The following is a 13,880-nucleotide window of genomic DNA, read 5'->3' on the forward strand; positions in this document are numbered from 1 at the left end:
GCTGATGAGCTGATGTGGCGTAAATTGTTATTAAAGGCATCTTCGGTGGTGGCGCAACGCCGAAATGGTGTACGGCAGCAATTGGAGCGGGAAATAAATGAAATGCTTCGGCATATCGCTCGTCTTATACACAACTTGCAACATTTTTGTCTTTATTTTTTTTTTTATTGTTGCCTCTCTCACCTGCCCTTGGATTGCCATGTGCTGATGATGGAAAATCATGCAAGTGGAAGCGAAACGTAATGAAATATTTCCACTTCTTGTTATGCCATCTAGGCTGGCGGCAGGTGGAGGAGTGTGGCACGTGGAGCAAATGAAATTAAATTTGCAATTTAATAACACCAACTGTAGAGACAACAACAACAACGAAAACAGCAACAGTCACCAACAACAACGACAACAACATGTGCATAAATAATAAATCGCTTGCACACTCATACAGGTATTTGCAGCAACCGAACATCAGCAAAACAACAACAACCACCAACAACAGCCTATACATGCACGGTATGTTAATGCCAGCAATTGGCATCAGCTGCAGTTGTTACTGCCCCCAGCTTATTTGATTGTGTCCCTTACTCACAGCATTCGCATTGCTTTGCATAAATTCATTGCGCTAGGTTACTCATACGCCACGTGCACCCGTGTGCTGGCGGTGGCGGTGGTGGCACGAGCGCTTGCGTGTTTGTAGGTGGAATATTATAGTGCGCAGATGTGACACTTCAATTTAAATGCAATCTCATATTTTACACTGTTGTTGTTGCTGCTGCTATTTCATTTTGTTTTTTTTTTTTGCTATTGCTCTTGTTGCTGAAATCACCGCTGACTTCATGACACCGCTGACAACGAATAAATATTTGCGTTTGCATTGTTCCTGATCCGCATAAAAGTTGCAAGCAGACCAACGCGTACAAATAAATATTTCTATATGTTATTGTAATGCATAAATAATTAAATGAGTTGAATGCAAAATGTGGCACAAAAATTAGACTGATTCATGAAATACAGGCTATATGAATAAGTAGAGTTGTGTTTTCGCAGAATATTTTAATTAGATTTTAGTTATTAACGCTTCATTATTAGATATTTGCTAAATAATTTTTAATTTTTATTTTCTTTAAGCTTTATTTTCTCTTTCAATGTCTGACACTTGCTTTTTATGTTTGCTATTCGTATATTTATAACTTGAACATTACCTGTTATTGTGTGGAAAACATTTTTATTTAACAAAATGTCTTCTATAAAACTGTGGATCATTTTGGACTGAGAACACAAAACTTCCCAATTGCCTATCGATCACAAATTAGCACCTTGTCGCAAAATTTATTCTGCGTTTGATACCCAGGTTTAGCTTGTTGGTGGGTAAAGTCTTTCTTTTTTTTAAATTAAAGCTGCCAAAAGTGACGTATGTAGTTCCCAAGACACGAGGAATCTTTGTGTGTGACCTCCAGGCTTCAAAAGGTGTGCTGACGGCTCTATTGTTAAGGCCTACGATGTCAATATCATTCCCAGTGGCTTTGTTCTTTTTAAATAGATAGTGTCAACGTAACGTGCTTCAGATTAACGACTTTTACTAGCATTATATTAAAGAAGTCGTTAGATAATCACCCTGCTTAAAGCGTCATCGAACGCTCAGAAAGGTCCATTCCGATTTTGACAGAACTGATGGTTGTGTTCGATGTCATTTAGCCTAACAGTATGAGTTTCACAGAGATACCAAATCATTCCTGTCAGTGCATCGAAAGCGGCTTTGATATCGACAAAAATGTTTGAATTATTATAAGAATCTAGTCCAAGCTCGATTTTACAGAGCTAAATCCACACTGATAAGGTCCAATTAGTTTATTTACAAAGAGCTTAAGTTTTCGACATAAGACTATCCAATGAACCTTATTTTAAGAAGACTAATCCCGCCATAAGTTTCGCATATTGTTTTAACCTCATTTTGTTGGAATGGCGGGACGATAACGTTGTCACGGTAGATTATTCGGCGGGTTCTTCTCGTATTTTTTTAATCGACCGGATCAAATGTTATGAGAAGGGACATAATGGATGAGACAAAACTTCCCAGTCGCAGTTTTCCAAATACGTCTTGCGACATGAGGCCGATCGTTTTCATTATAAAAACTAATTGTCTCTTGTCTAGTCACAAATCCTGGTGGTTATTTCGACAATCGCTCGCTTCAGTTTTATGAGTTGTTGTCGGTAATGGTTCCCATTAATAGTTTCACGCGATTCTAGAAGGCACAAAATACAGAGCATAACCTCGGCAGTATGAATATTGGCCAGCTTTCATAAATGACTTTTTGCGTTTTATTCATCACCAGCCGATACAAAATCGACTTCATTACATTATAGCGTTTCAGCGGCATTTCTGACATGCAAAATCGTCTTTCAACCTCTCTTGGCTCCAATTCACTCTGACACCCAGTTTTCTTGCTATTGATTGTAACCAGCCTCGTTTAAATATCTTAAAATGACTGTTTGAGTGACTCCCAAAGATTATGCTAAATCTTTCCGTGTTTGACAACAAATCGAGTAATGTTTCAAGTTCCTCATCTTCAAACTCTGACCGCTCATGTTGTTTTTCGTCTTTTAAAGCTGTTACTTAACACTAGAACTACCACACCAGTCATTTTGACTGGAGTGGTAATTTTGTTTTAAAATTTCTCCTTCATGTTACATTTTTTTCTCTCAACAATGTTTGACTTTTCCAACGATAACTTAAGAAATAGTATTATAAATAGCATTTTTTCTCTTATTCCACGAATACAAAATAATTTCGTATCATGCGTACTTATACCAGCACCAGTCAAAATGACTGCTTCCAATTGAAATGTAAAATCATGCTGCGATTTGCTTACCGATCACGAATCAACAATATTGCTCGTTTTGTATAACTACAAAGTGTTTCTTAGAACTTAGAAATATAATCTTTATGTAAGCATTATTTGTGATTTTAGTTTTATAAGCCATGAAAATGACAAAACGTTTGAAAATATCTGAAATTTTGGAAAATCTGAACGATATAGCAATGGAATTGTCTGATATTGAAGATGATGAACTCTTTGACAGTGATCAAGAAATTGAAATTGAAGTATGCGGTACCCAAGAAGAAATTTTTGAGAGTGAAAATAGTGACAATGAGGTTTTCGACGAAAAAAAGATTCAGGACTCCTCAGAAAGTGACAGTGAATTTGAAAATATTTGAATTCTCGTAAAAGAAGATGTGTGCAAGTGCGTTCTAGTTCTGAAGATGAAAATGAAAGTATACGACAAGATAATAAAAATGAAATTGCTGCGGACGGAACTTGTTGGGAAAAAATACAATAAGAGTCTTGCCCTGGAAGATTAGCGCTTCATAATATCTTCAGAGACCTATCCGGTCCAACAGGATATGCAAAAAATATTATGAAAGGTCAAGTATGTAGCGAATTTTTTTAGTAATCGACGATCGTAAGCTTGAACATATAAGACCTTGCACGGAATTAGAAGCATCTCGAGTTTTGGGTAAAAAATGGAACCGAACAGCAACAAAATTGAAAGCTTTCATTGGAGTTTTATATGGACGGGAGCATACGAAGCAAAAAATTTAAAAATTTCATATCTATGGAACGAAAAATGGGGACCAAACTTCTTTGCAAACAGCATGAGTAGAAATGATTTTACGTAAATATTGAGGTTTATTCGTTTTGATAAAAAAGTGAGAGAAGTCAACGTCTTCAAAACGATAAATTTGCTTTAGTATCAGCAGTATGGGATAGATTCATCAAAAATAGTATGCAATGCTACAAACCAGGACAAAATATTACAATAGACGAACAACTCTTGTCAACAAAACCCAGATGCAGATTCACCCAAAATTGCCGAATAAACCCGACAAGTTTGGGATAAAATTTTGGCTAGCATCTGATGTTCAAACTAAGTATATTGTGAATGGGTTTCCTTATTTAGGAAAAGATGAGACACTAGTAAGATCACAGCGTCTAAGTGAATCTCTTGTGCTACAACTTATGAAGGGAAGAAATATAACAACCAACAACTTTTTCACAAGCTTACCGCTGGCATCTAAATTGCTAGCCAAAAAAACAACATTGGTTGACACTATACGCGGAAAAAAAGGGAAATGCCTAAAATTTTCAATTCTTTTCAATTCGCAGATGAACTTGCCATTGAAAATACCAAGAAAAATGTTTAACCAGGAATGGAATCACGAGAAACTATTGTACCTACAACTTCAAAGGCCTTACTTTGTTCACGCAAATGGTGTCAAATTGGGTACTGTAATAATAATAAAACTAGCACCATTTGTACATAATATCTTTAAAAATTTTGTATGCGGAAAATGCGCTCAAAAGAAAATCTATGTTTGTAGGAAATGTGACAAATTATAAATATACCAAATAATTTACTTTATACTATAAAATTAACTTAAATTTAATATGAGAATTTATTTTAATTTTTTTAAACCGAATCATATTTTCTTTATTATACTTATTATTGTTTAAGTGATGAAATGTAAGAATATTCATTTAGGAATCATGACCCCACGTACTACACAGCACAAAATTCCTTTTGTAAGCAACCAATCTTGAAACAAATAAATAAACTATTATATAAACTTAACTATTACGTATATTTTAAAGATCAGTCATTTTGACTGGTGTTGGTAGAAATAGCTTCGAAAAAAGTGTGGTAGTTCTAGTGTTAAAGTAGAGTTTATTGATTGTCGTCCTTATTTGAAATGGTTTTTCCAGTAAATGCAAAATATCACTTTGATTGACAAATACTTCGCCTAAATAATTGTTGGTTAGACTCTTCTACAGAAGTTGCATTTCAATATTTCTTCCTAGCCTTAACATAATTTTAATCAAGGAAGATAACATTGAAATTTTACGCATTAGCAAGAACCAAATGCGACCTTGTAGTTTGATGCAGTTGTTTTTATGAATGATGTTTAGAATCTCAGTCAGAACAGTAGGATCGAAAGAAACATGATTAACCAATTGCATTACAGCAGTGTTTTAAATTTCACTTGAAATTAATTCCTGGATTATCCTACGTGTAGAATAATATCATTCGATTTACATACAAATATCACTTGTATACATATTACCAGAATACAAAACATTCGGGTGTTATTTACTTGATGCTGAGGCCATCACAAATAATTTCCTTGCCTGTTAGTCGTGAAGTTGTCTGTGATAGTCTAACTATGTATGAGCTCACTTCAAAGTTCTTCCTCATTTTCCTTTTTATTTCAAAAAACCGACACTAACCTCTTGCCATTGGCTTGGAGTTAAACCTTGCGAACATGACATCTGCCCTTCAGTTGGGATTGGTTTGAATATGTTGAAGCTTTTAACATAAACTGCCACCATTTCTAGGATAATAGAGTCAATATACGAACCTTTGCTCATCCTGAGGGATAATATTTATCTATGCTTTGGAATAACTCCTAGAAAAAATAGCTTGGGAATGTAAAAGTTATTAAATTTACTGTGTTACTATATACACATTACCTTAAGAACCCTACCATTCAAATATTGTGAATTTTAATTCCGACATTCACAAATTTTAAAGTTGTATTATGTCTTTTTACAGCACATACATACATATTTTATAACTTAAGAGTTCTTCTAAAAAAATATTCAACCGTGAAACTGCAGCTTTCAGGCCTTCGTTTGGTATTCCTCCAAATTACTGCAAACCGAGTTTCATTGAAATAATTTGCATGCCTTCTGCTGTTTATTGTTTGATACATTTTCAACAGAGACTTTCACAACACTACAACTTCACGGCTGATGTGACTCGTCACATTGTAAATTTTATGGCAAAAAGTGTCGTTTTTACGACTTCACATTTTTTTGCGGCAAAAAAATACATACATAATAATCTAGTGCATTATGTCGGCATCAATTTTTCATTTTACTACGCTTTCGCCGAGCTTACAAAATTGTTTATCCATTGGCTATGTAATTTTTTACGACGCCGCCGCGAAGTGGCCTCAAGTAAACGTAAAAATGAATGGTAAATATGTAACTTTTTTCGCGTATTTCGCCGAATTTCCGCCATTTGTCCAAAAAAAAAATAAAAGTAGTCATAAAAATGTTTGGTTGTAAAATTTTTAGGCGCTAAAAAGTTAAAGCTTGCGAAATTCACCATTTGCATTTAAGAGATGCATATATATCCTTTTTCGTGCAGTCGTAAAGGAAACTATTTTCTCACAAAAAGTCCATTTATTCCCGTTTTCAGCGGCTTTGCCGAAAAATGTCCAGAATTTGCGACTAACCATTGACAACGCGCGGACTTATGTTGCAAAACCAATTAAAAAATATTTGAAAAAAATGGCTGAGAATTTATGTCTCTTCAGCCTTAGAGCCCAGACCTTGTTGTTTATGACTATCATTAATTCCGGTCGATGCAGAACGACCTCACTAGAAGGCGGTTACCATCAAAACAAAGTATCAAAATTGGCTCGATTCATTATTGATCTCAAGGTATAATGGTTTTCTTAAATAAGCCTTCAAATTTTGGAAATATAGCACGCGATAAACAGCTCTGCGAATTATAGTTTATATATTGTATATACAATTTTGAAAGGTTTTTAAATTTTTCGACGAAACTTTAACCATCTCTCTCAATGACGAAATAACTTTCAATTTATTCTATTGATTTAACTCTTTAATGTACTCTTTAACAAATGTGTTAATCGAAACACTCAACTAAATTTGCAAAACAAAACGACCACAGGCTCATCACAAGTGCAGCCACGTTGTCAGTTGCCTATCAATTAACACCTTAGAGGCATTGCAAGGTAAATCAAGCATGCAAAGCAACCAATTACCAATTCAACAATCGACAAGCAAATGACATTTTTGATAAACTCACACACTATGTATATCGAAATGCATCATTTATCACTGTAACGGTTTCTTTTAGAAAAAAGTTGAAAATTTGTTGACCACCTCGAATTCATTTCAATTTTTGATTTCCATTTCAAACTCTCTTTCTCTCTATCGCATTTCACATCGAACACTTTGACTTTGCGGGAATGGCACATGTCCCCTGTGGCAACGTTCATTGACTGCAAAGCGCGAACATGCATCAAATGCAACTTTGGTAAACGAAACCAAACGGGAACGGGTGTAACCGATTACTTCATGCTCTTGCAACGCGATATATCATTGATACAGGAAAATAAAAGAAGCAGATAGAATTTAAAATTTTTTCATATAGGAAGTATTCGTGGTTGTACTCTGATTTCGCACTGGAACACAGGAATGTCAAGAGAATATTTGTGCCAAATTTGGTCGATATCGGTAGAGTACATTCTGAGATATGGGGTTTCACCTAAATGTGGATACTTTCTTTCTTTCTTTACTGGCGTAGACACCGCTTACGCGGTTTTAGTCGAGTTAACAACAGCGCGCAAGTCGTTTTTCCTTTTCGCTGTTTGGGACTAACTGGAGATTCCAATCGAAGCCAGGTCCTTCTCGACCTGATCTTTCCAATGAAGTGGAGGTCTCTGCTTCCCTCGGCGGGTACTGCGTCGAATACGCTCAGAGCTGGAGTGTTTTCTCCATTCAGACGACATGACCTTGCCAGAGTAGCCGCTGTCATGAGAGTTGTACACCTCTTTGCTTGTGCTGCTAGTAAATCTGGGAAAATTTTTTCTTTAATTGCTATATCTTAAATTTGACTTTAGTATATTTTGAAGGTTTTAAATAATATAAAAATATTCTAAACTTTTTTCTACAATAAAAAACAAAACGAAAATGGTTTTCTTAAGTACAAACGCTAAGTGAATTTACCATATTACCAAAAATAAAAAGCTACGCGCCTAGAGGTATGCTTCATAGATTAACGCACAAACAAATAGCAGATGCACAACACGTCTCGCCTTAATTGCTGAAAGTTAAAAATAGTTTTTTTGTGAGCACAAACAAAAAAAAATAGATGACAAAAACTTTCAAAATTCTTCTGTTTTGTTTTTATTAAAAAAAAGTTCATGTCATTCTTATACTCGTACTCTTCGGTGTGTACACTTCCTCACACTACTCCCCACATTTTCGTATTTTCCTTTTTTCATAAATTTTAAACACGTTTCTGAAAGCAACTCATCCGTTGCTAACTTCCGCAATCGTGTATAGCCGGCAGCATTTCCTGGTACTAATGCGTTCCAGAATATCAGAAACGAAGTCAAAGTGCTGTGCATAAAAATTGCAAAGAAAGGAAAATAAATATTGCGTTAAGCGCCTGATGGAGTACGCTGTGTTGTTGCTAACAATGGAAAAAGCGATAAAATTCGGTGAAATAAAAATTTGTATGAGAAAAATGTGTAGTAATGGATATAAAAAACGAGTTCAGTGGTGTCTAAGTATACAACATTAGGTATTAATAATATTAAATCGTTCTGGTTAATTCCATATTCCTCTATTAAATGTGTTGCCTACATTTAGGCGGAAGAGATATTAGTTTAAAACCATCATACGGATCTCCTCATCAATACTTTAGTCCACTATTTACCATAGCCAGCTCTGCTAATAGTCAAAATCTTTTGCCATTATCCATGTTTCTCAGTTTTTTGTAAGCAATTTCATGCACAAGTGAATAAATTTGCCTAAATGTAATGTAAATGAATTGAGCAAAAAACAAACAACTGCCTTAAATTTTCAAAGTCCCACAATTGTGGTGCCAATGTACCGGAAATAAAGTGTAAATAAATCTTTTCGACCAGCGTCAACGTTTAATTCGATTTATACGCGCCTGTGATTTATTTACAATTCCTAAATTTGAACGAAACCAAATATTTGCATTGCATTTAGCGTTAGATTACAAGCGCAGTAATAAATACAAATAAAAACTGTTATTGACATATATAATTATTCATAGTGAATTCGTAATTTTACGAGGGCCGCTGCTTTCAAATATTGAATTCTTTCTTGTTCAATACCCAAAATTCTATATAATTTGTGTAGCAATTATATATTGAAAGCCTCTTATTATTTCTAAAGTCGGTCAAAAAATACAAATTTATCGATAAAATTTACCGTAATTGCCTCGCTTTACCCTCGAAATTAGTTTTTCACTCACATTGCTGACTTTTCTGTCGAAGATTCTTGCTTAGGGATAAACTAACCTGCAAAACCGAGCACTGTGTTATAATTGCAAATCGTAAAGCTGAGATCCAGCGATATCATATCTGTAGTTGTGCAGCCCTAAATGTTTTTAGTGCTGTAGGTTATGTTTCAACAAAAACTACTAAAAAGTGAACGGTATGATTAACACTTTGGTCCAATAGACAGTAATATTTCCCTATATCATTCGGTCACCTAAAGTTGATCTCAATGAAGTAAAGGTTTTTTACATTGTAGGTCTTGTTACACCGCCTGCTGTACACATATAAAACTGAAATGGTTTAGGTATGGTATATTGATTCCCTCCGAAGAAGATAAAAGATAGAAAACCCAAAAAAATGAATACGTTACACTGCGGCATATGGTCTATTGTGTCCTCTCCTATATCACATATGGTCAGAAAGGTCCAAAATTCTGAACAATTTCCACGGTTCAGCCTTCCTACACACTCATCCACTATAAGCGAATTGACCTCATAAGCTTAGATCGCCTTTAGTGCCGCTTGACTATCACTAAGTATAGCGATACGCTTGTTGCGATAGTTGTGGTGGAGATTGATTTCTGCACATTGATTTTTAGCAAAGACTTCTGCTTGAAAGATGCTCAGAAAACATCCCATTGGTATGGGTAGTTTGGTATGCGGTCCCGCAATGCTTGCTCCAATTCCTTACGGTGTTTTCAAGCAGTTAGTGTACAGGCGAGCCTTTGCAGCTTCAGTAGTTGAGTGGCCTACCGAAGACTGCCTTGCCTTAGATGGCCAAGCAACCGCTCCATAAGTGACAATAGGCCTTATGATCATGGTATACATACAGCCATCTTATGATACCTGGTTCGCAGCCCTAGGATCTGCAGGCTATGCGTCTGCATATCATAAGTGTCTTGGTGACTTTGGACAGTGTTAATTCCACGTGTCTGTTCCACCGTAAGGTTGAGTCTAAACTTAGGCAAAACAATATCACCTTTTTAAACACCTCCAACCCCCTGTCACCTAGTGTTAGGGGCCTCATGCCCGGAAGAGGTCTTCGCTTTTTAAAAGGGACAACGGTTGTTTTGTCCCTCTGAAACATTTCACCATATTTATATTTGGATATCAGATACAACTTTCTCTAGATGCAAAGGTGACTGCAAAGTCTTATTACAATTATTAGCCTTGCAAATATCAAAATTTTCGTGCTTCTTATGTATCATCGCCGCAGTTAAATTGAGATTTGGAATTCAGTTTTCAATTTTTTAAACGTTTTCATGGCTAACCTCAAAATATATGAAGTTAGCAGCAATTCTGAAACCTATACCTCTAAAAAGAACTCCCTATATATCAATTGATTTTTATAATGACTGTACCCAGCGGAATTTGTGGATTATTTGGAAAACGATCCCTTCCACTAACAATCTAAATTCCGAATATTATTAAAGTTATTGGAACATGAAGATAGTTTTGTGTAACAACTCAATGACAATGTCAATTAGAAAGTAAATTTTTTAAAGTGTTACACTAAGACCGACGGTGCAATTACTTCTCCCATCTCTTTCTAAACTTTCTTTATATTTGCAATTTAATGCTTATAATATATTTGCAACTTAAATCTCTAATTCTGGCTTGTAATTTCGTCTTCTAGCTTAAATTACATTATAAATTTGGCTAGTACTTGTGCTGACTTTGTGATTTGATTTAGCCAATCATCACCAATCAGCGATTTTTGTTGCATAATTTTATGTTAATTTATTTCTTCTTCATGAATTTTATTTTCATCTTTCTTTACTGGCTTATTTGCTCGTTTGATTTTTTAAGGTTTCTTGTTACTTGATTGCTTTGAAGTGATTCGGCGAAGTTTGAAAAAAAATTTATGACAAAAGAGGGCAGAAAGTCAGATAGATACATAGACTCCTGCACTTATATACTTGTAGTATTTATGTAGATTTTTCAATATTTTCCATTGCGTCTTACTATACTTTTGTATATGAAAACTTAATGTTGTATTATACATAAATTATAATAAACTGACCATAGTAAAAATAAAATAAAAATGAGCATAAATACATTTTGCGGTATAAATAAGAACTTAAAGAAGCCTTACAACTTTAGATATTTTTGGAAGTTTATTTTTGAAGTTTTGCATTAGTGTGGTTGCAAATAAACGAAAGTTCTCATACTTCACAGCGTTGACTGATATTTATATGTATGTCCACATGTTTTATTACTAACCATTGGTATAGGAGAAAAATAACATAAAACCCGAAAAATTATTAATTTTTTCTTTTTTTTGTTATGTTTAAAACCCGCTGTTGTTATTTTGCAAACAAATTATGCTCTTTATTTATCTTGCAATTAGTTGTTTGATATTTACATAGAATTAAATATTAATTACGCCACATTTATTTATTAATTTATTTGCTCTTCAGGTGGACCTGCGGCATATCGACGAGCTGAATGGCACTAACGTTGTTGAAGTTGGTGTTGATCTATCAGAATTTTACACATCAGTCGAATGGGATATATTAGAAGTTCCTGCAGTGCGGTGAGTGAGCAACAATTTACTCAATCATAGTTTTTTTATTTCCCTTGTTTTTTTGACTGTGATTATATTTCTAAATGGAAAGTATTTGCGGTTAAAAAAAAATGTTTCGTATGAAATTTAAGAAAAATTTCAAATATTTGCTGCAAATGAAACCAAACATCTTTCTAAGAGATTTTGCTTTCAGACTCCATCCTTCTATTTTGTAGCCAATATCTTTTAGCCTAGTGTAATAATTTGTTCAGAGCATAATTTTGGTTCAACTAAATACTTCACTGGTGTTCTTTATTCGTTTTTTTTTAACACGTGTGAGAGATTGTCACTTTACGAATGAAGCATGTTAGTAGATTTTATTTCTGTCTTTAGCTGTAGGCGGAATTTTCATATCTAAAATCAGAACTTAGTTGACCAAAACAAATCCTTTGAGTAATTTTAGATGATCTGATCAAATTTAACGCTGACTGACTTATTTACACTGCGCACAAACCGAATCGAAAAAAAAGTGTTTCTAAATTGATACAACCATCGTATGTTAAAGTAAATTTAAGTGGCACAAAACATTTAATGAAGTCGTCGATACCATCGCAAAATTTAGGATACTGGAAAATGGGACGATCTCAATATCCCTTATGGATAGGCTCCACACATTTTGATTAAAATTTTGAGTATGAAGCGTGTCAATGTCAGACTCGTGCTAAAAGACCTGATTATTTTGGAAATACGATGTCGAGTAGTGTTCGCGAAAGAGATAATTGAAAACGTATTGAAAACCTTACTCGTGACGAGACATGTCAATCTAGTAAACATCGCCCCAAAAATTAGCCAAAACCGAAAAAAACAAAATTCGCTGAAGGCACGAACACCATCCCAACATCCATCCATCCCATAAAAAGTGTACAGAAAATTTCATTAATCATTGGCATGATTGTATTGGCTCAAAGCCTATTTTGTAGGCAATTATAAAGATTTATACTAAAATACGTAAACATTTATTTTTTCTGTGTTAGTCCGGGTCAATTTTAATCAGATATTAATTATCGTGTATGAATTGTTCTAGTGCTGCACTACTTACTCCCTCAGACACATTGTCGGTAAGCCTTGGACAGAATAAAGTTTATATACAGTGTTTTCCAATAAGAGTGATATGATTCCTTTTTAAAAACAAACACTAATTGTTAAGGAAATTCAAATGTTTTTTTTTTTATATAATGTGAAGTACAATTAATATCAGTAAGTTTTGAATATAACATCACTCAAATGACCTCTATGACTTCTTTTTCATGAACGAATTCGATGAACCTAATTTTCGAATACTTTTTCCACTAAATCAAGTCATACTTGTATGTCATGGTGCTATTCATGATATTCAATATTGACTTCTAAGCTTGAAGAGAGTCTGGCTTATTGCTAAAGACCAATGACTTCAAATAACCACACAAGAAGTAGTTCAATGGTGTTAAATTACAACTTCTTGGAGGCCATTCAATGTCACAATTTGTTGAAATAATCAAATCTCCAAACTTTTCTCGCAATAATTCGGTTGTTACACATGCTGTGTGGCACGTGACCCAATCTTGTTGAAACCAGATGTTATCAAGATCATCTTCTTACAATTGCGGCCATAAAAAGTTGGTTATCATCGATCTACACTGCTCTTCATTAAAAGTAATTTCGAGAGAAGTACGAATCATTGATTTTACCTTACCAAAAACCACACCAAATAATCATTTCGGTGAATGTAAAATCGACAGTTTTGTTTGTTTATCACTCAGATCAAAGTAAGTGCAATCGGAGAAGATGATTTTCTTAAAAAAATTGTTAATGTTATCTAGTTGTTCAAAGATAAAGTCAGCAAATTCACGACGTTAACGGTAGTCCAAAGACTTCAGTTCTTTGGTGAGAATAATTTAATATGTACTAGCTCAAATCCTTTCTCAAAATCCGCGAGCTTGTGGATTGAGACAGTCCCAATTCTTGACAACGTCTTGGAATCCACAAATTGTGGTCTCCAGCAAGATTTACCTAAACGGCAACAATATTTTCTTTACTTCGAGCGATTCTTTGTCTTATTGGTACTTGAACACTATGTAAAGAAACTGTGCGCTCCAAATTTTGTTGTTGTTCTTGCGTATATCTTTCCTTGATGAAATTGTAAACATTACTGAAAACAAAGAAAAAATATAGATCATCTCATATTAAAAATGTTCGAAACGACGCTTAGAAATCA

At 34.5% G+C, this 13,880-nt stretch overlaps 1 protein-coding gene across 1 annotated transcript in view; it reads left to right on the forward strand.

Moving 5' to 3' along the window:
* The window catches only part of LOC126758843 (acetylcholine receptor subunit alpha-like), a 350,795-nt gene that overhangs the window by 269,179 nt on the left and 67,736 nt on the right, over window positions 1-13,880 (forward strand). Inside the window, exon 5 of the mRNA XM_050473246.1 lies at window positions 11,541-11,656. Coding sequence (XP_050329203.1) covers window positions 11,541-11,656 — 116 coding nt within the window. The remainder of the gene's footprint in view (window positions 1-11,540; window positions 11,657-13,880) is intronic.

This window comes from Bactrocera neohumeralis, chromosome 5 (assembly GCF_024586455.1).
Source record: "Bactrocera neohumeralis isolate Rockhampton chromosome 5, APGP_CSIRO_Bneo_wtdbg2-racon-allhic-juicebox.fasta_v2, whole genome shotgun sequence".
Lineage (NCBI taxonomy): Eukaryota > Metazoa > Arthropoda > Insecta > Diptera > Tephritidae > Bactrocera > Bactrocera neohumeralis.